Below are 27,512 nucleotides of genomic sequence, written 5' to 3'. Positions count from 1 at the left end.
TAGAGCAGGGTTTAGGGCTGTTGTGCATAGGGTCGCTATGAGTCGGAAACGACTCGACGGCACATAACAACAACAACAACAACATATTTAAATGAAGCAGGAGTGGCATCCACTTCCTAAACAGCATGCCTCTGGAAACTCTGTGAACTTTGATAAATGACGATTGATATAGAAAGGCTTCAGGCCTTTTGTTCATAGGGTCACTATGAGTTGTACTGGGCTCAATGGCAATCAACAACAACAACATACTTAAGTGAAGAGGAAGTTCTGGTGTCATATTCTGTAGTCCATAGAGAGTCGAGCTGCTAACCCAAAGGTTGCACTCTCTGGTACTTTGAATCCACTAATCACTCCATGGAAGAAAGATGGACAGTTTCCTCTTGGGCAGTTTATAACCTCAGAAACCCAGTGGAGGGTCACCTATAAGTTGATTCTGACTCAAAGACAATGAATTGAGTTTGTTGGTGTGATGTAAGGAAGAGCTAGGTGATGCTCCAAGTGCTTGACTGCTTGCCTTAGGATTGGTAGTTTAAACTTACGAGCTGTTGTGCAGGAGAAGACGTGTCAGTCCCCTTCCTTAAAGCTTACAGCTTTTGAAACCTTACGGGACATTTTTACTCTGTCCTGTACAGTTACAAATTGTACAGTAAGGCAAATTGACTCCACGACAGTCAGTTTCATCTTGGTTTGCATATTTAAAAACTAAAATAACGTTATTTTTGTGAGTGGATAAGTAATATTTCTATGAACCAGAAATTGTATTTTGCTGTTAATCTGGCTTGGAACTGCTGGACTTGAATTGGGAGATATTCCCCCTCCACTCTCCAACTTATTTCCCTAATAAACCCCATTCTTGAAACCTCACCTATGAGTGAAGTCTGTGAATCAACAGTGAAGCTCTTGCTGCTGGTGTGGCTGCTGTAGGCTCCATTAGGCTAGTCTACAGGCGCTGTATTTGCTTTCTGTTCTGGGGCCATGAGGGACTGTGTTATTCTCACTCTCTGGCCCTTTCAGAAAGACGCTTATGGCTTTGTGACCTCATGCCCCATTATCTGCTCCCTAGACATTGTTGCACTGGGGAAATTGCATTGGGTCATGGACATTTTCAGATTTCTAAGGAACAAGGATATCATTTTATAGACCAGAATGTGCCTGTTCAAAGTCATGGTCTTTGCTCTACATCCTATGCTTCTGAAAGTTGGACAATGAAGAAGGATAACAAAAGAAGAATCAGTGCTTTTGAATTTTGATATTGGCAAAGAATATTGGATTAGTGAAACTTCATCTCACTTACTTTGGGCATATTACCAAGAGGAAACAATAGTTGGATAGAAATATCATACTGGGAAAGACAGTAGAAGAGAGGAAGACCTTCACTGAGATGGATTGACACAGTGACTGCTTTAATGGACTTAAGCAGGACAGAGATCATGAGTATGGCACTGGATAGGACAGTGTTCAAATCTGTTGTTTATAGGGTCACTTTGACTTGATAACAGCTACCAATAGCTGTAGCTCATGCGTTCATAATAAGTGAAAATGGACTTAATGGCAGCAAACACAGAGATCTCTCATACAGATGTGGGGTATGGGCTGCAGCACCATAGGGAGCACCAGCAAAAAAAACCATGTCATTTTTGGTAAGCTCATCAGCAAAAAACATAGTAACTGGAATAAAATAGCCTCTTACTGGCAGCTTATAAATATCATTTATGAGACAATAGTTTCACATTATCATTTGAAAGCCACTTGAATGAACAAGACTGCAATTTGTAGACACAACCATTATTCTCTCCTCTGTACAAAATTGCCTGTATATTTTCAGCCTGTTTTTGTAATTTTTTTCAAGTATGTATATATGTGTGTGCCTTTGTATGTATTCAGACATATGTATTTAATATTTTTTAATCACTGTCTTTCTTTGGGAGCTCTGGTGGCTTAGTGGTAAGGAGTTATTCTGTCAACCCAAAGATAAACAATCCAGATCCCCCTGCTGTTCTGCCAGAGAAAAGAGGCAATCCACTCCTGTACATTTTCACTGCCTGTGAAAACCCACTTGAGGGCCGGCTCTGAGTCGGTTCCTACTCAATGGTACAAAACTACAATAACATGTCTTTTGTTATGATAAATTTGAAAATTGACTCTATCATTTACCTCCTCTTTGTTAAGATTGAGGAGTTGGAAGAGAAGCTTAATGATGCTCTTCATCAGAAGCAGCTGCTCACCCTGAGGTTAGACAGCCAGCTGACTTTTCAGCAGAAGGATGCAAGGTAAGAAATGTTGCTTTTAGTTGTTGCTTTTAAGCAACAATGTGCATTTTCTCTATGAAAGGCCATTACCTGCTCATGCATGCGGTTGTAAGCCAAAATAGAGAACTTTTAGGTTCGAGATGGCACTAATTTTTGTGTCCAGACCAGCAAAATATGGTGTACTTGATGAGTACACAAAATATAAAAAAATGTTGTATTCGCCCAACAAACGTAGAAGCTCCCTGAACGGCCTGCCCCTTAGTCTGCTCTCTGGTTTAGCTTCTCTTCCTTTGCTCTGAAAAGCATACTGAGTGAGCCCCAATGTTCCTTGAATATCCCCGACTTGAAGTCACTTCTAGCACAACTGTGTGCTTTGTCTAGCTCCGTCGTGTGCTCATCACAAAGCTGTGATATTTACTCTCAAGTAGGTCTATGCATACACCTAACTGAAAGTGAAAAAAGAAGTTTGCATTAACGGACCAAGAAAGGGAGAAGCTTTACTCCTTATACAGTCCTCTAGGACAGCCTAGAATTGTGAGTTTACAGGGAGGCTTTTTACAGAGGGAGGAGTCATACCTGTTCATATTCTAAAAATGGATATGTTTATTCAGATTATGTCTACTTAGGGGATGGGAAAGGTGCCGACACATCAGTCATTGGAGACAAGATAAAAAAAATAGTATTCTCAGTAAGTATGATTACCCTGTGGGGGGAATGTGTCACTAGGCTAATCTCTGGGCTCTCATTTGTTCATGTGTAGGGGGTCATATCCAGTTGAAACTGACTGATGTGTCTCAGGGCCGGGCAACATTTGGAACCTCTGTTTTTCTTTGGCCACAGTGCCTGGAGCCAGAAGCATTTATCTTATACAAGGAAGTACACTTAGTTTCTCCATTTAACTGTTTGCTAACTAGGGGCTGAATCCCTTGACTCAATGAGAAAGGAGAAAAAGTCCTATTGTCACTTCCTCCTCAGAATCTTCAGGTAGGCAGCCAACAATCATAGTGTCTATTGTAGCTATAGTAGCTTATAGTAGTTCTTTGATAAAAGGAACTATATACTGATTTCTTTTTACTTCATTGGTTAAATGAGTGCACTCTGATGGTTTGATATTATCATCTTAAAGAAGTATATTTAAAATACCTGGATAAAAAGAAGGAAAATTACTTTTATGATAGGGTCCAAAAACAATGTGCGACTTAAAGCTTAAACAGAGATAATGTACAATTTTACTGTTTTAACTTTAAAAATTATCCTGTAAGAATGCAAATTCTTTATATAATAAGTACATTTTTATTTTAAACTACATACTAATTATTAGTGTACTCTTGGTATTTTATGCTTAACTGATTAAATAAGCTAAGCATTTAGCTAGAGATAGAAACTGGCTTCAAATTTCTGAATTGTATAAATATGAAATGGAGGAAATTGAATTGAATCGCAAGGATTTAAAAAAATGTTAATTATCTCTTAATATAGAAAATATCAAGAACTGTTGAAAAAAGAAATGGAAACTATCTTATTGAGACAGAAACAGCTAGAAGAGACAAATCTTCAGCTAAGAGAGAAGGCGGGAGATATTCGTCGAAATCTGCGTGACTTTGAGTTGGCAGAAGAGCAATACATGAAATTAAAGTCATTCCCTGAAGATCAGCTTTCTATTCCTGAATATGTATCTGTAAGTGTCTTGTGTCACTTGGAAAAAAGTCCACTTCATAAATTTTCAGACTAAATTTTTATCATTTATAAGATGAGCAAGAGAGTAAGCCCCTCAACTCAATGGATTGACACAGTGACTGCAGCAATGGACTTGAGGTTGTTTGAGAACATGAAGATTGCACAGGGTGAAGTTGGGTTCTGATCTGTTGTTCATAGAATTGCTGTTAGTCATAGTAGACTTGATGGTACCTGACAACAGCATCACAGTATCTGTATCTTTATGAATGTTAATTTGAACATTTATGGGTTTCAGTCAGTTGCCGTTTTCTTTTTTTTCAAGTTTAATTTATAATCTTGGACAAAGGAGATTTCATTTCATGTGAGCACCTTTACATGTGCCTCAATATTTGAAAGTTTTACGTCTAGCTAGCTTTATCAAGTATTCCAGCCTCATGTAGACATTTCCCACTGCAATCCTGAAATCAGCCATTTCTTTACCAAGTCCGGGCTTCTTTGGGGGGATCTTTCTCTCGCAGAGCAGCTGACAAATTTAAACTGCATGCCTTTGAGATCACAGTGCAATTCCTTGATGCTAGAGCACCAGAGCTCCCTATCTGAGAATAAGGATAATAGATAATTAGATCATAGTCCATTTTCCCCACCTTAACTACTTGCTTTGTGACCAGGTATTGGGGGAGGGGGGGAGAAATTAAATTTTTTTCCTTTTTGAAGTTCGTAATTTTACCTTGCTTTAGTGGCATCCACTTCCTAAACAACATGCCTCTGGAAACACTATGAACTTTCATAAATGTTGATAGTTATAGAGGGGTTTCAGGCCTTTTGTTTACTTATGATTAAATAGTGGTCATGATTAACAAGAAAAAGATCTTTCTGGTGATAGAGTAGTATAGTATTTTGATTGTTGTGATGATGGTTATAGAAATGTATGTACCATATTATGGCTGAAAGTATACACATGGTACTAATGTCACTTTTCTGGTTTTGGTGTCTTAAGGATGGAATATGTAAACATTGAGGGAATTAATTGAAATGTAGGTAAGACCTTTTTGCGGTATCCTCTGAATCTGATAAACAGTAGTTGAGGAAGATGTAAATTAAAGTTGAGAGGTCATGTCTGTGTAAAGGATTAATGTATGGTAGTCTCGACTTTCTTGGTGTCAGGATGCTTTTAGGAAGCTCCGGTGGCTCAGTGGTGAGAAGCTGGGTTGCAATCCCAAAAATCTGCTGTTTGAAACCACCAGCTGCTTTCCTAGAGATGGATGGGAAATCTCCTTCTGTGCAGCTTACAGCCTCTGAAAACCCACTGGAGGGTCAGCTCCAAGTCGGTTCCGTCTCCGTGGCACACAACAACAACAGAGCAAAAGGGCACCTTTATACTCCAAAAATGTGTTGAGGATTGCAACGACCTTTTTTTAAAAAAATATGAATTCTATTTGTCAGCATTTAAGCACAGGAGTACACACACTCTTATTAGCCTTTAGAGCAATGGCATCATCACACATTGTGCAGCCTCTGCCGTCCCCTCCTGTGCAGTCACTAGGGAGAGTGAAAGAGAATGTTACCTTGGAAGTCATTTTGATCTTATGTACCCCCAAAAGAGCCTTGGTACCCTTCTTGATGTCCCCAAGCTGCACACTCATACTTGCTGCTTTACAAAACATCAAGATGTCTTTCAAGGTTTTTTTTAATCTGTGGAAAGCATGATAATAATAATAATGGTAGGGATTTAGGCTATGTGTATAAAATGCTTAGCACAATACTTACAACATAAACCCACTGCTATAAACTCAATTCCAGTTCATAGAGACCCTCCCTCATGGTGATCCTCTATTTTAATCCTCTTACTCTGTAAATCTTTATAGGACTTATAGACTGACAAGATTGGAAACCTTATAGGTTAGGTACTGTGCCACCAGGGCTTCTTAGTTACTTAAAAACATATTACACTTACTGCTGTCAAGTTGGAACCAACCCTTAGCTGACTCTCCAGCTGGTTTTCTGAGACTATAAATCCCATAGGATGAGATGGCCCCTCTTTCTCCTTAGAGCAGGTAGTGGATTCAAACCTGTGCCTTTGGGTTGACAGCACAACTCTTCTCCACTCGGCCTCCAGAGCTCTCTCCTACTTGGGGCATAATACATACATAGTGACTTGTTTTTCCTGAGGTGGCAGTTGTTACCTTGGTTTTCATTTAGACATTGTTTACAAATTACTGATTTTCTATAAAAGAAGTATTTGTTACCGTTTTGTCCAACTTTTTGTTTCAGTAGTCACATTCACTGATCCTCATGTTTTGACTGTTATTTACCTGACATTCTGCATTTATCATAATAATAAATATGTACCCTACAGATTACAGTGACAGTGTGTGTCTGTCTGGTAGTAAGTAATGCTGAGGCATGTGGTTAGAGTGACTTTGGCTTTGGTTGGGGATGTTATGTATCATCTTGGCTCAGCCATGATTCTCAGTGTTTGCCAGTCATACAGTGATGTAGTTTGATCTGATGTGGTCATTCTTTATTTTCACATATCACTGATACTTGAATACTTGGTTTTTGGAACCTAGCTATGTCATTGTGTGGATGCATAATTTTTCTGCCAGAAACATACTGTCCAAATTATACTGTCCAAAGCAAGTAAAATGTTGCAGAGGCTATCAATGAAGATTTAAGCACAGTAAAAAGGAACTTTTAGGTTTAGGTATGTCAAAACAGTGAGCTTGGTTCAGGAAGGGGCAGGGTTCAGAACTATGGTGCATAAGGTCATTATGAACTGCAGGCAACTTGATGGCGTATAACACCACCAACACAAATAGGAAATACTCTGTTGGTGACATTTGTATTTGTTTTGTGTTCTCCCCAGTTTGTTAGTATTCCTTGTCTCATATCTTGTTTTCATAGATAGCATTACCTAACTGGTTAATTATACACAGATTACTTGTGTGGAGAACCAGCTTTAGATAGCACCTATTAACAGATTTGGGTTTCGAAGGAGTTTCAGATTCTCTGTCTTTATGAGAAATAGTCCCTGGTTGTGTTCCCCTAATTTTGCTTTATTTTTTGCTATATTTGCTTCTTTATTAAACTTAATAAAGAATTTATTGGGTGAAATGCTGTACAGGTTTACTCAGCTCATTGCTGTTGAACCAGAACTAACTCATAGCTGATCCCAGATTGTTTGGTCTGTGGAGCCACTGGAGGGTTCCAGCTGCTAGAGAATCTTCACCTTTGGATTAGCAGTGCAACCCCCTATTGACTGCGCCATCAAGGAAAAGTCCCCGGAGTGAATTGTGAGTGGTGGACTTAATGGGAATAGTGATAGGAAAGGAAACTCCCGATTCTTCGTGATTGTCTCTTACACTATACTGGCTGCCATAAGCAACTGGTCACCGTAAACCAGGAACTTGAAATAGAATAAAATTTAAACCTGACCTGATCGTTCATCAAATATTTATTTAGTACTCATCATGTATTTGGAGGTCTGGTGGCAAGGAACTGTGCTTCAATCCCAAAGGCCCGCAGTTCAAGGCCACCAGCTTCTCCACAGAAGAAGGATGGGCAGTCTCCTCCTGTGCAATTAACTGCCTCTGAAAACCCTCTGGAGGAACAGCTATGGTCGGTTCCAACTGTCCAGTACACAGCAACAATGACATCCTGTGTTTAGGGAATGCTGGTGACCTGGTGGTGAGAAGCTGTGCTGCAGTCCCGAAGGCCTGCAGTTTGAATTCACCATCTGCTCCATGGGAGAAGGTTGTACTATCTCCTCCTCTGTGATTTACTATCTCTGAAAACCCATTGGAGGGTCAGCAGTGGGTTGGTTCCAACTCAGTGACACCCAATAACAACATCATATATTTAGGTATTGGAGATACATAGTCTAGTAGAGCAACACAAATAATAAACTAAAATGTGTAGAATGAGTGACTATCAAAAGTGCTGTGAGTGAGCAATAGCTTGTACTGGGTGATGATGATTCCTTAAATTACGTAATAAAAGGATAAATTGACATTGCTCAGAGATCTGAAGGAAGTGAACAGATGAACCATGCATTTATGTCAGAAATTTTCTAGCAGAGGAAACAGCAAGAACAAAGCTTGTGAGCACTTCATATGTCCAGGAAATAGTGTGGCGTGAGTAGTAATAGGAGATGAGGAATACTGGTGTGAAAAAGGAAAGCAAGACTATGGTGGGGTTGGAGAGTTACAGAGGGTAATCTAGTCTGGAGGTAATTCAACTGAATGTTAAAACTTAATAAAGAATTCATGTCACTTAACTGTTTCAGTATATGGATTCTCCCAATCCTAGGAATTGAGAGTTCTGTACATTGGCAAATTTCCGTTACGTTTTAGATTTCAAGACTGCTAATTAAGTTGATTTCTTTTCTTTTTAAAGATTCGTTTCTATGAACTAGTGAATCCATTAAGAAAGGAAATCTATGAGCTGCAAGTGAAAAAGAATGACCTCGCAGAGGAATTAAATGCAAATAGAGGCCAACTGAAGCAGCTTACAGAGGTTGGTATGGTTTTGATTGCTTGTGGAAAGAGATGCCAACTTTCTCTATAAAGAGGTTCTGAAGATTTCTGTTGATGAATATAAAATTGAATGACAGCAAAATAGGATTAGGGGAATGTTGAGGTTCTTTATAATTAGAGAGAAGGAGGTTAAAATGGAAATTGTCCTTTAAAAGATTAACAAGGTAATTCTGTAACATTGACCTTTAATTCACAGATGACCATTGTGTTTTTTAACTCATTTTTATAATCAAATGATTTTGAAATCCTAATATGGGCCATAATCTGAAAACTGCTGCATTATTTACCCAAGTGAAGCATATGCACACACCATTTTGTTGAAACTCATTTTTATAATGAAATAATTTTTAAATCCTAACATGATAATAATTTCTGACCACTGCTGTGTTGTTGACCTTAATGAGGCATATGTACACAAGACCTTATTTGGTAATGTATGTTTCAAAAAAAGGCACTCTGTCAAGAATTGTAGCCCACATTAAGAATTGTAGGCTGTGATAATACAAGGTATTTCTTTCAAGTATCCTAAGAAGGAAAAAAAGAGTAATTTTTGCTTTTAAGTAGTATTATTCATGTTGTGATTTTCTCAGTACAGTACTGTTTATTTCTTATGTTTAATTATTAATAGGACCCCATTCTCTTTTAAAAGTAGTCTACTTTGAATAATAAATTATATGGCCACTAAATGTACAATAATATTTGCATTTGTGGGAATGTTAACTAATGATAAACGTGCTTATTGAATTGGCCAAATATCGTAGAATACTAAGTTACAGTTAATGTCGTTTAAGAAAACAGGATGCTAGATTGGTTAATAATATCACCATGTAGCAATTAGAAATGTGTAAAGCATTCAGCATTTCCATGCCATATCCAGCCTTGCCTAGTGTTAACCAGGACAAACACTGGTTAACGTCCCAATTCAGACAGGATTGTTTGTGTTCTGGCCATTATGGACTTAGAAGTTAGAAATGGAAGAGCAGTGTTTTCTTTAGCGTGTTTTAAGTTGGGGCATCAGTCTAGCAGGAAAATGCTCAAGTTGACAAATAAGATTTGCTATAGTTCTTCTTTGCAGGTTTGTCTTGCTAATGACATAAAAGGAGTTAGAGCCTAGTTCTAAGTCATCTTGCCTCATTGTCAGATATAATTGACTGTGGTGGATAGTCTGTAGAGAGTTGTGGTGTTAACCCAAAGGCCTGTCTGGCTTTTCAGATCCACCAGTCTTTCAGTGAAAGAAAGATGAACAGTCTTCTGCAGTATGATTTCCAGCCTCAGAAACCAACTCGAGGGTCCTATGAGTCTGTTCGGACCCAGGGTTAATGAGTTTTGTGAGTTTTCTCATGATACTTGTTGTGGACCAATACACTGATGGCAGCATTAACTCCAGCGCTATGTATGCCTGGTACCATCCTAGGTGCTGGCAGTGGTGAACACAAGAAACTGTGCCTTATCTAGAATTTTAATTCTAAAAGATTAGTGTTAAAGCATTAGATGAAATCTGGACACTTATTTACCAGGTGACCCTAATTAAGTCATTTAACATTTCCTGGGTTGTTAAATGAAGAAAATAATACTACTGATAGTCTATTTATTGTCTTGAATTTGTCACAGTTTTATTTTAGAGTGATAACATGATTTTAGTAAAGTTGAAAATAATTGTTTTATCTGCTATCACAAGAGACGCTCTGACCAACCCATTACCAATAAATATAATTGAAGTTGTATTTATATTTTAGAAGTCTTAATTTATTATGCTCTAAGTACAGGACAAAATCTTCTTGAATCATTAATACTGTACAGAATCAGTTATAGCCAAAATGAGGACTCAACTTTCTCCGTCTCCTCATAAGATAAACAAAGTCACCAGCAGCAATACCACAGTGGCTGATTTGCAGATCTGAACATAAATACAAGATTCTGTATCATTCTTCTGCTTAACCTGCTGCATACATTGTGCAGCTAACCTAGAAAGATAGCTCTTAATTAAAAAAAAATTATCTGTAATAAAATAATCCAAGTTAAATGATTCCAATTACAAATGCCATTACTTATGTAAAATGCCCAGATATTGTTGGTGGTAGTTTAGGAAGAACTGGGGAGGAGGTAGTGAGACTGGTTTATAGACTTCTTTCTGCAACGCCTTCTGATATCTCAGTATCCTTCATGAAATTCTTAGTGTATAGTAGGTGAACTGGAGGACCTCTCTTTACTTGTTTTTATCAAGGCATTCTCTTTTTAAATCACTTTTCCATTTGGGCTTCTAAAAGGGATCTCTCTTGAACAAAGAAATTTTGTGCCTTAAAGAAAGAAAATTATTAAACACCAAACAGATAAATCCATTCTCTGGTACTAGTTAAGAATTCAGTTTCATATTCTACTTAACAATTTAAATAAAACGGAAATATTTCTAGATGGTCTACTTCTGTTCGTATAAAAACAAAAACTTACTTTCAAAAAAAAAAAAAGAAAATGAGCTGGCAACTTTACAGTTGTCATTTTACTGTCTAGTAAAGCAAGTCTTTATTCTCAAGACACAAAGTTCAGTAATAGCTTTTCCAGTCTCAGATTATTGTTTGTTAGTTTCAATATTTTTAGTATTTTATTGACAGGAAAGCATAGATAATTCATACTCATTTGACTCATAGCAAGTCTTGAATATTTTCAACCTGTTAATCTTCAAACATAGAGATAAAACACTTGTTTATGAACCCTTCTATTTATAAATTTGCTTCTTAAAAATTATTGGTTCTCAACTGAAATTGTAGTTCTCAGTTGTAAATGCTTCTGTAAGTAATGTAAACAAAAGTTCAAATTATAAACACCAACCAAAGAAAATTAAGAAGGAGCTTACCTACTCATTAAAACTAATCAAACCTCCACACTCGCTGGTCTTAAATCCATTCCTATTCATAGCAATGCCATAGGGCAGAGTAGAGCTGCACCATTGGGCTTCCAAGGCTGCATGCAGATCATCATGTAGCCACATCTATCTCCTTTGGAGCAGCTAGTGGGCCAAACTGCTAACCAAAACTTAGACATTGAGGGCTTTAACTGCTGGGCTACCAGTGGTCCATTAAATACTGAAAGAGGAGATGGGAAGAAACTAATTGAAGGAGGTAAGGGAAATAACAGAATTCGCAAGGAAAGGCTTTTTGGCAGAGGAAAAAGGGTACCTTGAAGTCTATGGAAAAGTGAAGTTGGAAGTATAGGAAGAATGGTTGAAGGGAAGAACAGTTGAAATAAGATCAGAAAAGTAAAGGATCTGTTGAGGTCATTGTAAACATTTTTATTCTAACCTTAAGTAAAGGAAACAAGTCAGATGATCTGACTTCTGTTTTAAAATCATCATTCTGACTAGGATATAATAAGTCATTAATAAACATTAGTTTATTAATTAGAAACACCTTGGTTAATATCTTTGTCGTTAGGTGTTATTTAGTCAACTGTAACTTAAAATGAAGAATGTCTGTCTGTGTTTCATTGATTCTGCAAAGGCATTTGCCTGTGTGGATCATAACCAACTGTGGCTGACTGTGAGAAGAATGGGAATCCCAGAACATTTAGTCATGCTAATGCGAAACCTATACTTGGACCAAGAGGCAGTCGTCAGATAGAACAGGGCAACACTGCCTGGTTCAAAATTGAGAGGGGTATATGCCACGGATGTGTCCTATCTCCATACCTTTTCAACCTGTATGCAGAGCAGATTATCCGAGAGGCTGGGCTCTATGAGGAGAAGCGTGGCGTTAGGATTGGTGGAAGATCTATCAACAATCTGCGTTATATAGATGACACAACCCTGCTCGTTGAAACTGAGGAGGACCTCATGCGCTTACTGCAGAGGGTCAAGGACTGCAGCCTTCAGTATGGACTGAGGCTCAATGTCAAGAAGACAAAGACTCTCACCACTGGACCAATCGGTAGCATCAGGATGGATTGTTCACAGCTTCAGTTTGCTCGTCTCCACGGTCAACACTCTTGGCACCAGTAGCCAGGAAATTAAAAAAATGTATTGCGATGGGAAAGTGTGCGGTTAGGGACGTCTCTAAAGTACTCAAGAGCAACGGTGTCTCTCTGTAGACTAAAGTGCTCCTGATACAGGCCATGGTCTTTGCAATCACTTGTTATGCATCAGAAAGTTGGACAATGACTAGGGAGGATAGAAGGAGAATTGATGCCTTTGAGCTGTGGTGCTGGAGAAGAGTATTGAATGTTCCATGGACTGCCAAGAAAACAAACAGATTCATCCTAGAGAGGGTTAAACCAGGCTACTCTTTGGAGGCAAGGACTCTGTGGCTTCGTCTAACATACTTTGGACATGTTGTAAGGAGAGACAGGTCCTTGGAGAAGGACATCATGCTTGGTAGGGTAGAGGGACAGCACAGGAGGGGAAGACCCTCTATGAGGTGGATTGATTCAGTGACTGGGGTACTCGGGATGGGTGTGTCAGAGGCAATGCGATTGGCACAGGATAGAGCAGGGTTTAGGGCTGTTGTACATAGGGTTGCTATGAGTCGCAAACGACTCGACGGCACATAACAACAACAACAACAACTTAAAATGACCCTATGAATAGCGGGTCTAAATCTTCCCCTATTCTGCATGTAAAAAAGTGCAAGGGCTGCATGGGGGCAGCCATGTATGACTTTTACCAACTTCACAAAGGGGAACTGTCCCTCTCAGCAACATCAACAACACAAAACCCATTTTCATGTGCCCCACACTTCTGCACCTCTTTCTACTCATTTTAACATTGATCTTACTGCTTTGTTGTTTGTTGTTACGTGCCATCGAGTCACCTGCGACCCATAGTGACCCTACATACAGCAGCTCTGAAGCCTGCCTTTTCCTGAGCCAGTCTCACTGATTCCAACATACCAACCCCCATTTTGCTGGTCACTGTATCATCTCATTTCATCTACCTCTACTGTGCTGTCTCTCCATCCTTCTAAATATGATGTCTTTCTCCAAGGATTGGTCTTTCCTGGCCATGTGCCCAAAGGACATGAGACAGAGCTTCAAATTCCTGGCCTCCAAGGAAAAACTTGGTTTCACCCTCTCCAAGACAGACCTGTTTGTTTTCTTGGCAGTCTATGTTGTTCAAGACTCTTCTTAAGCACCACAGTTCAAAGGCATCTTTTCTTCTTCTGTCATCTTTTGAGGAAACACTGCATGGTTCAAAGTCAGGAAAAGAGTGCATCAGGGATGCATCTTGTCTCCATACCTTTTCAATCTATATGCAGAACATATCATTCAGGAAGCAGGGCTTTGAGAGGAGGAATGTGGCATCAGGATTGGAGGTAGACTCATCAACAACCTACATTATGCAAATGACAGAACCTTGCTTGCTGAAACTGAATAAGACCTGAAGCACTTGCTCAGAAGGTCAAGGACTGTAGTCTTCAATATGGATTGAAGTTTAACATCAAGAAAACAAAGATTCTCTCACCACTGGGCCAATTGACAGCACCATGATAGACAGAGAAGAGGTTGAGGTTGTTACAGTTACAGCTTGCTCAGCTCTACAAGTAACACTCCAGCAGTCAGGAAATCAGAAGATGAATGGCATTGGGAAAATCTGCTGTCAGGGACCTCTCCAGAGTGCTGAAAAGCAACAATGTCATTCTAGAGACTAAGGTGTGCCTAATCCAGGCTATGGTCTTTGTAATTATTTGTTATTGCTTTACTGGATCCAAAATCTAATACAATAATTCAGAGACCCCGCAGAACCTTACTAGGGAAGTTAAAGGGCTATAATTCAGGTTAATAGCAGAATATAGTCTCTTAAAACAGCTTCTGAAATGTGTTTGCAGGCACCTCAGACTTGAGCCTCGTGGCTTTAGGCCCGTGTTACAAAGCTTTCAGTCCTGCCAGTTGTGTCTCTCCTCCTTAGTCCTCCAACAGACTTGATCAGAAAGCTCTTAGCTTTGATTCGATGGCGTAGCAGTCCCAGGGTCCACTCCATCTCACGTCAGGTCTCTGGTTCTCTGTGTCTGCTGTGGGTGCTCCTTTCACAGGTCCTGGTCTGATTGGTGCAAGAGTCTCTAGCCCCAAAGGACCTGTTGCGTCTCTTACTTCTTTTTTCTGTAGTGAAGTTCTTCCAATTCTGCTGCTGGGTCCTCTCAATTTAGTGACAAGACTAGCCGATCCCCTTGAGGATGACTGAGATTAGCCCATCCCCTTGAGGATTATCAAGACTGGCCAGTCCTTTTGTGGATTGACCATCATGCTCATTTGTGTATTCATGCCTATTCAACATAGCAAAGTCAGTCAATGGCTAGGGAAGCCCTTCACACCACACTGTGCCGTCCTCCTGATCTCTCATGCTCAGGCCCTGTGTGGTAGCCACTGATTCAGTTCATGTTGTTGAGAATCTCCCTTTCTCTCACTATGTTTTATCTTTCTCAGCCTGATGTCATGCTCCTGAAAATATGCCCAGATTAAGTAAGATGAAATTCACCATCCTTGCCTCCAGGGAACATGCAGGTTACACTCATCAATATCCTAAATAATAATTTTTACAGAAAATTTCCTTTTGTTCAGAATAAACTATGAAGTTCTGAGACTAGAATCAGGAAAAACTTGTCAGGAAGCTCTTGTAGGACAGATTGCTTCATTAGCGTGATTGCAATGAAAATGGTATCAAATGGTTGAATTCTGTATATATTTTGTATATAAGCAAGTGGGGTTTCCTGATGAATTGGCTTCAGTAGGTGAAAGAAAAATGGGAGTAAAATTAACTCCAAGGTTTTTGGCTTGGGTAACTGGAAGGATGTTGTTGTCTTTGACCAACTTAAGTAGCTTTTATATGAGACAAATTTGGAATGAATTCAGAGAAGACCAAGGTTTAAGCTCTAAGAAACTTCAATATTGAAAAGGTGGGAGAGACAGAACAGTGATTCTCTGGAAGCCAATGAAAGGAATTTTTCAAGAAGGAAGAATGACTAGCTGTTTCGGTGCTGCTAGTAGGTCGAGCAAGATAAAGACAGAATTGACACTGGAATTGATAAAATAATCAATAGCCTTGTCAAGAGCAGCTCTGGTAGAATAGTTTGGCAAAGTGTTTGGTTTACAGAATTTACAATGTATTTAGGAGTGAATGATAGCCAAACTGCCATTATGGAACATTTTGATCAAGGACCCCGCAGAAAAATATAGAACATAACTTCAAATTCATATGGAAACCAGACGTTACTAGATGTTTTGGCATAGTCCAGAAGCAGTTATGCTGGTAACCAGAAGGCCACACTTCCCTGGTGGATTGAATCTACCACTGCTCTGGGGGAGAATGATGGGCAGTCTCTTTGAGTATGATTTATGACATTGGAAGCCCACGTGAGGGTAAGCTATGCATATGTTCTGAGTCAAGGGCAATAAGCTATGATTGGAGAAAACTCCAAATCTTTTATCCTAAAACTGACTTTAAATCTTGAACTCAAGGCATCTAATGAAATCTTTGTTAAGCTGAATAACAATTTAGTTCAATTAAAAAATAACATTTGCCTGGAGCATTGCACTCTACAAATAGATATCTGTAATTATTCAAATTGACAGCCATTCATAGAATGTACTTTAGGAGGCAAAGAGTCTGAATGATGAAAACTTTTAAGGAGCAAAGAGTCCAAATTAAAAGTAGAATGAAAAGAAAAGAAAAAAGTAGAATGAGTGAGAATGGTGCCCTAAAGTATGTACATAATACCATTGAATTACACCACATGTAGAAATTGTGAATGAATATTTGTTTGCTTTGTGTATTGTCACCAAAGGTAAAGAGGAAGCCCAAAGTGAGTGACAAGGAGGGAAGGAATTGGAGATCAGATCAACAGCTCAGAGAAGTTTACTGTGCAGAAATTATCAAACAACATTAATATCACATGCAAGCAAGATCTGCTGAAAATTATCTTAAAACAACTGGAGCAGCACATCAACAGAGAACTGCCAAATGTGCAGACTGGTTTTAGGAGAGGCTATGGTACTAGGGATATTGTAGCTAATGTTAGACAGATCTTGGCAGAAAGCAAAGAGTACCAGAGGAATGTCTGTGTTTCATTGACTGTGCAAAGGTATTTGACTCTGTGGCTCACAACAAACTGGCTGATTCTGAGAAGAATGAAAATCCCAGAACACTTGATTGTGCTTATTGATTGTGTGAAACCTATACTTGGACCAGGAAGCAGTTGTCAGACAGAGCAAAGAAATATTGCATAGTTCAAAACCGGGAAGGGTATAGGCCAGAGATGTATCCTATCTCCATATCTTTTCAATCTATATGCGGAACAGATCATCTGGGATGCTGGGCTCTATGAGGAGAAATGTGGCATCAGGATTGGAAGAAGTCTCATTAACAATCTGCGTTATGCAGATGACAAAACCCTGCTTGCTGAAACTGAGGAGGACCTGAAGCGCTTGCTGCAGAAGGTCAAGGACTGCAGCCTTCAATATAGATTAAAGCTCAACATCAACGAAATAAAGGTTCTCACCACTTGGCAGCATTGGCAACGTCATGATAGATGGTGAAGAGATTGAGATTGTTAACAGCTTTAGTTTGCTTGGCTCCACAGTCACACTCTTGGTACAAGCAGCTAGGAAATCAAAAGACAAATTGCATTGGGAAAGTCTGTAGTCAGGGACCTCTCCAGAATACTGAAGAGCAACTGTGTCTGTTTGGAGACTAAGGTGCACCTGATCCTGGCCCTATTCTTCACAATTACTTGCTATGCATCAGAGAGCTAGACAATGACTAGGGATGATAGAAAGACAATTGATGTCTTTGAGCTGTGGTGCTGGAGAAGAGTATTGAATATACCATGGGCTACCAGGACATCAAACAGGTTCATCTTGGAGAGGGTGAAACCAGGCTGTTTCTTGGAGATAAGGATTCTGAAGCTTCATTTGATGTATTTGGGGCATGTTACAAAGAGGGACCAATCCTTGGAGAGGGTCGTCATGCTTGGAAGGGTGGAAGGACAGCACAAGAGAGGAAGACCCTCTATGAAATGGATTGATTCAGTGACTGGGGTAATGGGAGTAGGTGTGTTAGAGACAGTAAGGCTGGCACAGGATAGAGCAGGGTTCAGAGCTGTTGTAAATAGGGCTTGATGGCACATAACAACAACAAGGAAACAACAGATTTGAGATGACAGAAGAAATGGGATTTTGTTTTTGTTTGATGATACGAGATATCACAATTAATATATGTAAAAGTCACTTTGTGGACATTACAAGTATTTCCCGTTGTTACTTGCGTTAGGAAGACGTTCATGTTATTGTTATGTCAATAATGTAGATAGTACCAGGGTGCTCTAGTGGCCTAATGGTAGGGAGTGCAAACTCAAAGATAGGAGATTCGAATCCACTTGCTGCTCAAAGTGAGAAAGATAAGCAATCTCCTGCTATGCAGTTTACAGCCTGTGCAAACCCACTGGAGTGTCTGCTGTGAGGTTGTTTTCAACTCAATGGCAATGAAGGGAACTTCTGACTCATAGTGACTTTCCATTAGGCTCCCAAGGTTGTAAATCTTTACAGACAAAAACTGTACACCTTTTCCCAACAGGGTAGCTGGGGGATTTGTATCACCAATAACTTGTGTTTCATACTTACTGTTCTGATCCAAGTGGTTTTAAAAATAAGAATCAACTTTATTTAAGGCATAGTCAATAACATGTTTGTGTAATTAGGATATTTGGAAGAATTAGAATACAGGACTATTAATCCTCATTTAATAAAGTAATACTGATGAGTGTTAAAACATTTCCTAATATCATAGATAACAGTCCTGATGTTCTTGCTATGTGCCATTAAGTCGCTTGTGACTCATCGTAACCCTTATGCACAACAGCTCTGAACCCTGCTCTATCATTAGCCAACCTCATTGTCTTTGACATATCTCCTACCCACATTACCCTAGTCACTGAATCATTGCATCTCATCCACAGTCTGTGCTGTCCCTCCCCTCATCCAAGCATGATGCTTCTCTCCAAGGAAAACCATCTGCAGAAACTCAAACAAGACCCACATCTCACACCATACACAAAAACCAACTCAAAGTGGATCAAGGACCTAAGACAAAAACCAAGGACTATAAACTTCATTAGAGAAAAGCTTGGAAGAACCCTAGAGCACTAATCCACAACATGAACAGTCTTCCAAACATCCTGAAAAATCAACAACCAAGAGAGGATAAAATAGATGAAGAGGACTTCTAAGATTCAAATCTCTATGCACATCCAAAGACTTCTCTGGCAGGTAAAAAGGGAAGCCACAGACTGGGGAAAAACATTTGGTAAGGACATGTCTTATAAGGAACTTATATCTAGAATTTATAGAACACTTGAGCACCATAACAAGATAGAGGTAAACAACCAGTTGAAAAACAGGCACAGGATATGAACAGACCCTTCACCAACGAAGACATTCAGATGGCAAACAAACACATGAAGAAATGTTCAAAATCCATAGCTCTCAGAGAGATGCAAATCAAAGCAATTATGAGATACTATCTCACCCCAGTAAGAATAGCAAAATTCAACAGAACAGCAAACAACTAATGCTGGTGAGGTTGTGGAGAAACTGGAACCCTTATTCACTGTTGGTGGGATTGTAAAATGGTGCAGCCACTATGAAGGGCAGTATGACACTTTCTCAAAAAGTAGAAAAGGCAATTGCAAAGATATTTCTTGCTATGGCTCTGAGTATCCAGACTGTCAATTAGTTAAAAAAAGTGTTCCATTTCACCCTACCACCCAGACTTGCTTATATTCAACATTGTTGTTGTTGTTGTTATGTGCCGTCGAGTTGTTTGCGACTCATAGCGACCCTATGTACAACAGCCCTAAACCCTGCTCTATCCTGTGCCAGTCGCACTGCCTCTGACACACCCATCCCGATTACCCCAGTCACTGAATCAATCCATCTCATAGAGGGTCTTCCCCTCTTACGCTGTCCCTCCACCCTCCCAAGCATAATGTCCCTCTCCAAGGACCTGTCCCTCCTTGCAACATGCCCAAAGTATGTCAGACGAAGCCCCAGAATCCTTGCCTCCAAGGAGCAGCCTGGTTTAACCCTCTCCAGGTTGAATCTGTCTGTTTTCTTGGCAGTCCGTGGTACATTCAATACTCTTCTCCAGCACCACAGCTCAAAGGCATCAATTCTCCTTCTGTCCTCACTAGTCATTGTCCAACTCTCTGATGCATAACAAGTGATTGCAAAGACCATGGCCTGTATCAGGCACACCTTAGTCTCCAGAGAGACACCATTGCTCTTGAGTACTTTAGAGAGGTCCCTAACAGCAGACTTTCCCATCGCAATACGTTTTTTGATTTCCTGACTGCTGGTGCTAAGAGTGGAGCCGAGCAAACTGAAGCTGTGAACAATCTCAATCTCTTTGCCATCCATCCTGATGCTACCAATTGGTCCAATGGTGAGAATCTTTGTCTTCTTGACATTGAGCCTCAGTCCATGTTGAAGGCTGCAGTCCTTGACCCTCTGCAGCAAGTGCATGAGGTCCTCCTCAGTTTCAGCAAGCAGGGTTGTGTCATCCGCATAACACAGATTGTTAATAGATCTTCCACCAATCCTGATGCCATAATTCTCCTCATAGAGCCCAGCCTCTCAGATAATCTGCTCTGCATAAAGCATAGTCTAACGTTTTTATTTTTCGCCACCTGGTGGCAGCAAATGTCCATCTGTTTTTAAAACCAGTTTTAGACTGCTCAAGAAAATCTTGACATTTTTGACCTAGAGGTCAAAGCATTGCATTAAATTGATCACATTTTCTTTCATATTCCTTATTTTACATCAGTTGCTTCTGACCAATCAAATATGACTTCTTTCGAATTCGGTATAACTGGAAGAAAAAACTAGAAAAATGGAAAATTTTTTTTTGGCGTATGTATTTTTCAAATCAGACATTTCTTTTTTTAAAAAAAAATTTTATTATTTTTGTGTGAGTGTACAGTCAAATCAGATCTGACTGGTACAGGAGGAGATTGTCCCTCCTTTCCTGGCAGAGCATCTGGTTTATTCGAACCGTGCGCCTCTAGGATTGTAGTTGCAGCTCCTTGCCACTAGGCCACCAGAGCTCCCCTAAATCAGACATTTCTTAGTGAGCAAATTTCAGAATGACTCTTAAAATTAGTTCAAAAATACTAAAACCAGTTACCACCTTATTTGCTTTTTGTTCATATAATCTGTTAGCACATAATAAATGTTGGAAGAGAGCACTTTCTCCCATAGAGCATCTGGTAGATTGAGGTAGCCTGAGCCTGGGTTGACAGAGCAGCTCCTTCCTGAGCTTGTAGAAATTTAATAGAATGTAATTCTTAACCCATAAACAGTTTATTCCTCCTGAGTGGCTAATTTCAGTGGATTTCTTTTTCTTTATATATGAATTTTCTTTGTTCTTATACAAAGTGTTGCCTGTTTTCCATCACCTTAGTAAATCAGCATTAAAGGATGCGTTTGTCCTATCAGAGTAAAAAAAAATCGAGTAAATAAATAGGTATACTTTATCACACAGACAGAATTTGTGACAAATATTCATATAGAAACTAGCAGTGACATAATATTTTTCCTTTTGATTATTCTTTTGTTTGGGGAATTTTTTTTACATTTTTAAAAATTTTATATTGATTTGCATATAGAATTCATATACATTGTGTTTCATCCATATATATTATATAAAAATCCAGATGAGGACAGGGAGGCTCAGCATAGGAGGGCTATCACAGAGTCACAGAGTTTGGTGGGCAGAGGGAAAGTGTGAAGGAATTACAAAAGATCCAGTGAGGACCTGAAAAGATGGGGTGATAGTGGGCATAGATCAGTGGTAATTGGTTTTGGAAAATACAGTGTGTGGGAATAATCATATGAAACACAATGTGAATGAAGTGGATTTTTAATTTTTTCCACATTATTAGTTATTTGCAGATAATGGAGAACTAAGAAAAAAATAAGACTCTTCTTTTATGTCAGGTATTCTGTACACTTGAAGTAAAAGAATCCTGTTTTTCAGTGTTTGTGCTCTGAGCTATATATCTCCAAACAAGTAATGATGTGGAAGAAAATAATAAAAGGAAACTCACTAAAATTGACCTTTCAGGAAGAATACATTTTTTTATAGGTTAAGAATTACTGTTGTTGTTGTTGTTATGTGCCATTGAGCCAGAACCAACTCATAACTGATCCTTTAGCAGGTTTTCAGAGGCAGTTCATCGCACAGCAAGAGATTCCCTATCTTTCTTCCACAAAGCAGATGGTGAATTCAAACTGCATGCTTTCATAATTGCAGCACAGTTTCTTACCACTGGGCCACCAGAGCTAGTTTAAGAATCACATGCTATTAAATTTCTACACGCTTTGTAAGGAGTTGCTCTACTGTCCCAAAAGCAGGCCATTTGAATCTACCAGCTACTTAGTGGCAGAAAGATGGGCAGTCACCTCCCCTGTAACTTCCTGTCTCTGAAAATCTGCTAGGGGATCAGCTGTGAGTCAGTTCCAACTGGAAGGTTCATAACAGCAGTAACAATTGTATCATAGTTTGAAGCCTATTGTATATATATATATAAGGTTGCCTGATGTACTTAGTGAGATTTTTTTTTTTAGTATTCTTACGTAAAAATTACCCTTAGAGCAGTTTGAAATCTTAGTCCATTACATGTATGTAGCTGTGCTATATACCTACTTTCTGCTGTAGCGTTATTTCAAGGTCTTTCTTTCAAACAAAAGAAATAGAAATAATATAAAGTGTTAATGAATCACGTCTTGGTAAAGCTATCAAATTTCAGGAAGACATGACGAATTTTTTTTTTAATCTAATGAAAACTTAGGAAACTAGGAAGCTCAAAGAATGTTTTGTTCAAAGTAATTTCCTTATTAAAAATGTTAAATTTTTGAGAAAGATTCTGTAATATAAACTTGAGGCTCAACCTGAGTATTCATATATGGGTTATTCCCACTCATCTAAACATTGTTTGCAGCAGAACGAAGTCTGACTCAATCTTGCCCTGTTCATACATTTGCTACAGGACCTATATCTGTTGTTGTGACCACTGTGTCAATCAATTTCCTTGATGGCCTTCCTTGTTTTTACTGTCCCTCATATTTACCAGGGACTAGATGCTCCTGATAACGGGCCTAAAATATGTGAGACAAGTCTTACTGTCCACACTTGGAAGGACCTTTCTTGGTGTTTGTAAGAAGCACTCTGTCCAAGGTGGAGTTGTGTGCCTTTTATTAGCAATTCATGGTTTTACCAGTGTTGTTCACCAACATCAGTATGCATTCAAGAAGATGAATGTATCCCAAACAGAACAGATCATATAGGAAAAATACCAAGATATAATCAAATTTCCTAAAATTAAAGACAAAGAAAGAAGTACAGAATCAGCTCTGGAAAAACAGAATCCCCTATAAAGATTAATCCGTAAGACTGAGCTCCTGTTCATAAACAGAAACTATATTAGCAAGAAGGCAGTGGGCAGTTATAAGACCCTGAATGGAAAAGAAGAAAAATTGCCAACCAGGAATTCTGTGCCCAGCAATATTGTTTACCAAATGAGATGGTGAAATTAGGACATTTCAAGGTAAACAGAGACTAAAGGAACTTGTGAAAACGAGACCAATCTTATAAGAAATCCTAAAGGAACTTCTTTGGATCAAGAACCACCAACAGACAGCAATTTGAAATAACATATATAACATTATTTAGAAACTGACCTCAGTACCAAAATACACAAAGTGTTTTTGTATAAAAACCAAAAAGACCAAAATTAGGCAACAAAAGGTATTAGTCCACAAATGATGACAACTACAAAGCAAACAAAGAATAAGAAGTGTAGTTACAGAACTTCTATATGAGAAGAGTAGTTAAAAAAAATTCTAAGATAAGTGAACCTTTTTTTTAATGTTTTCTAAATGGCATTTTATTGTGTTTCAAGTGAAGGCTTACACAGTAGTTTAGGTTCCTATTGAACAATTTCTTCATAAATTGTTCAGTAACATTGGTTTAATCTGATACGTGAAGTATTTTAAACTTAGTAATAAAATAGTAGCTTATAAGGAAGCCTCCAAGGAAATTAATAAGTTTTATCAAAATGAAAGAGAAGAGAAGCATAAAGATTTCTTCTTGTTAGTTGAGTAAGACTCATAGCGACTCTGTGAATAATAGATCTGAACCCTGACCTGTCCTGTGCCATCCTCATCATCTCTGACAAACTTGAGCCCATTGCTGCAGTCACTGTGTCAGTCTATCTCATTGAGGGTCTTTCTCTCTTTCACTGACCCTCCACTTTCCAAGCATGATTTCCCTCTCCAAGGAATAGCCTCTCCTAGCAACAACATGCCCAACGTATGTGAAATGAAGCACTGTCTCCTTGCCCCCAAGGAGCATTCTGGCTGCACCTTCCCCAAAACATGTCTTTTTTGTTTGTTCTTTCGGTAGTCTATGGGATATTAAGAATTCTTCTCCTTCACCACAACTCCAAGGCACCAGTTCTTCTTCAGTCATCTTTATTCACTGTCCAGCTCTCATATGGACAGCAAGTGATTGAAAAGACTATGGCTTGAATAGGGTGCACCATAGTCTTCAAACTGACATCATTGTTTCTCAATAATTTGAAGAGCTCACTGATAACAGACTTTTCCAAAACAATATGGCTTCTAATCTCCTGACTGCTAGTACTAAGAATGTTGATTGTGGATCCAAGTAAGATGAAAATAATAACAGTTTTAACCTTTTTCCCATTTATCATGATATTGCCCATTAGTCCAGTGGGGAAAATTTTTGTCTTCTCGATGTTGAAATGCCATCCATTTTGAAGCCTGTAATCTTGGATCTTCTGCAGCAAGTTTAGAAAACCCTAAAACAACAACAATGAAAGAATTGCTAAGAAAATCCATTAACATAGGAAACTCAGCACAGAAAAGGTGGTACAGAAAAATCAGCACCACTAGAGTGTAGCATGAAATACGGTGTAACATGATAATTATGCAAAACAAATAAATCAGTCATAAAAGGATTGTAGTGATATAAGACCCTTGTTATAAAAAACTATAGAAAAGTTTACAAAGAGATAGAATGAATTACAATGACATAGAATGAATAGTTAGTTACCAGGGAAGAGAAGAAAGAAAGAGGGGAATTAAAAATGAAAAGTAAAAAAAAATAATAAGTTAGATAAAGAGAAAAGCATTGCATAATACATTGATCAGACATTATAATTAATTAAACTTAATTACTTATACTACCTTATTATAATGTATATGAATATGACTTATATAAGTGTACCTGAGTGATAAAATTAAATTGTAATTACAGTGTTACAAAAATTATCTCCACTAAAAAGAAACAAAAGTTGCTATGATTCAGCATCAAGTTGACAGCAGTAGGTTTAGTATTTCGGTTTGAGAATATAAGACATAAAGGGAATGTTATTATTAGTTGCCATTGTGTTGACTCTAACTCTTAACAGCTTTATGAACAGCATATATGAGCCCTATCCTATCCTTTGCCGTTATAATCTCTCTGATATACTTCAGTCTATTTTTTATAGTTGCTGATTTGTGGACCCCTCTGTACATACTGATTTTGATCAGAGCTGAGAATATGAATCTGTACTTATAATAAGTTAAAATTCTCATGTAACTGGTTAATGAACCGTGACTACTTGGCTTTTGAAAATTTTTTAAAAATGTATGTTTACTTATTAACTAAAGTGAAGAAAATCTTTGAATTCTTACATTTCATTTTTAAAGTTTTATATATTACTAATGCCATGCTTTGTGTCTTCACAATGTGAAATTTTCATGTATTTGCCATATCCAAGAATATATTTGGACCAACAATAGCTATAGCATTTATTATGACTTAGAGTTACTAACACCCATTTTTGCCTTCACCTGTAAAACCTGTTGCTTCTTGACAAGCCTGTTGAAGTTTTGCAAATAATGCAAATGAGTCACAAATAAAAGTGAATGGACAGAAAAAATATGTGAGAAAGGTCTAATGAAGATAATTTTAAATGTCGTTAGGAAGAGGCATCATTTAGCTGACTATATGAAGAAGTGTAACTTTTTACAGAGCTAAACATGTTCCCCCTTTGGCACTGCATTTATAAGATTAAATAAATCATTAACTGTTAATTCTAGTGAAAATTTTGAGAGATTTTAATAGGTCCTAAGGTGAAATTTTGAACCTCGTGGCCAAGTTGGTAATATCATTACATGTCAGTGGAGAGCAATTCATGAGGAACCTTATCAAATGACTTTGCTTAACTCCAGATATGTTGTTTGGTGCTGTTGAGTCAGAACTGACTTGTGGCTGACCCATCAGTGGATTTTCACAGGCAGTAAATCACATGAGAGGAGATTGCCCATCTGATTGCCGAGCTGATTGATTCTAACCATGTGCCTTTGGGCTGGCAGCCTAGTTCCTTACCCACTAGGCCACCAGAGCTCCCTATTTACCATGACCACTTTATTCTTTCGGTACACATATCAACAAAATCAAACTTCCTCCTATTGAACTGACTTCGACTCAAGAGTGACTCTATAGAACAGAGCAGAACTGTGATTGTAATGCTAAATCTTTACAGAAGCCAACTTCAGATCTTTCTCTTGTGGAGTGACTGGTGAAATTCAATCTGGACCTTTCGGTTAACAACTGGGAACTTTTCCTCCAAGGATTGTTGATCTACATGATGATTTTCAGTCTAGATTATAGAGTTCTTTTCTGATCTTTTTTAGTTTTGTGATTTTTCAATTTAATCACATAAAAATTAAGAATAGTAAAATAAGGATTAATAGATGTGTATTCTGTATCATTTGAAGAAATTCTAGTAGGGGTTTTATCAGTTTGACGTCAGTGCTCCTGTTTCCATTGAGTTTTGTAGAGGCAATAGCACAACACAAGATCATTTATCAAAGGATAGCCGCCCAATTAATATGTAAAATACATATTTGAATTCAGTAAAAGTCAGATGGATTGCTGTGTGAATAAAATTGCACAGTTCTAATAGTGAGAATATTAAGTCATCACTCATACTACTGGACATAATCATACTAGACTCAAAACTAACTGAATCAACATTTTAATGCTTCCTGGTAAAATTATACAGTCAGTAGAAACTACTGAGTAGAATAAGATAATGCTGTTTAGATTTAGTGTAAACGAAAATAAAGACGTCACCCAACTGAATGCAAACAATTTTTCTTTCTTTTGTCTTTTTTTTTTTAAGTCTCAATGTGTTACTTCTTAGCCCGGAGACTACAGGTACTGTTAATACAGCAATACGATTTTTAGCACCCATAGTAAGCACCCAAAGCAGGTGTTGTACTAACTGTACAGAGCAAGCAGTCCAGATCCAGAGAAGTGAACTTGTTACAATATGACTATTATGTCATAGTTGATTAGCATATGTTAAAAAGTATCAGCATTTTCTTGGGTGGTTTTTTTTTTCCTTAGCCTAGACAACTATGTCAAAAGGGATGTGCGTGTTTGTGTGCTTGTGTGTGTGTTTAAAGATTCTTCTAAAAGCTTTTACTTTTAAAAAATATATTTCTTGAAGATCTTAGCTAACAGTAAATGTAAGTATCTGGCAGCAAAATAGACAGCTGTTGTTACTTAAAGAGATATTCTATAATTGGTAGATAAGTTTCTTGAGTTTGTGTGGATATTTTTCTGAAATATTTAGTTGCTTGGATTAGATCACTGGTTATATGAAACTTGTTTTTAGAGAATGAATTCTTATTTTCACAGAACAGCTGACCCAAGTCATTTCTTGTCCTTCACTAAACTGCTGTGCAATGTAAACTCCTGATTTGAATCATTGACCTTAAAGGAAATGTCGCTATGTCCTGTTTCCAATTTCCTTAGCCATCCTATCTTCCCCCAAGCAAAGTTGACTTAGTTTCTTAAAGGTTTGTTTTGACACATAAAGTGCCACTTTCTTTTCTGCTTATGTGGTGTGCAGACCAAAGATTTAAGTAATGCTGGCAAGCTCTGGTGGCCTAGTGGCAAGAAGCTGCACTGCAACCTCAGAGGTACACGGTTCGA

At 38.3% G+C, this 27,512-nt stretch overlaps 1 protein-coding gene across 1 annotated transcript in view; it reads left to right on the top strand.

The window, feature by feature from the left end:
* PIBF1 (progesterone immunomodulatory binding factor 1) overlaps positions 1–27,512 on the top strand; it is a 311,116-nt gene that overhangs the window by 3,556 nt on the left and 280,048 nt on the right. The window contains exons 2-4 of the mRNA XM_006882728.1: positions 2,170–2,270; positions 3,729–3,927; positions 8,322–8,441. Coding sequence (XP_006882790.1) covers positions 2,170–2,270; positions 3,729–3,927; positions 8,322–8,441 — 420 coding nt within the window. The remainder of the gene's footprint in view (positions 1–2,169; positions 2,271–3,728; positions 3,928–8,321; positions 8,442–27,512) is intronic.

Source organism: Elephantulus edwardii, unplaced genomic scaffold (genome assembly GCF_000299155.1).
Source record: "Elephantulus edwardii isolate Elephantulus edwardi_28Jun2011 unplaced genomic scaffold, EleEdw1.0 scaffold00023, whole genome shotgun sequence".
NCBI classification, from domain to species: domain Eukaryota; kingdom Metazoa; phylum Chordata; class Mammalia; order Macroscelidea; family Macroscelididae; genus Elephantulus; species Elephantulus edwardii.
This window is presented reverse-complemented; position numbering and strand designations above follow the sequence as displayed.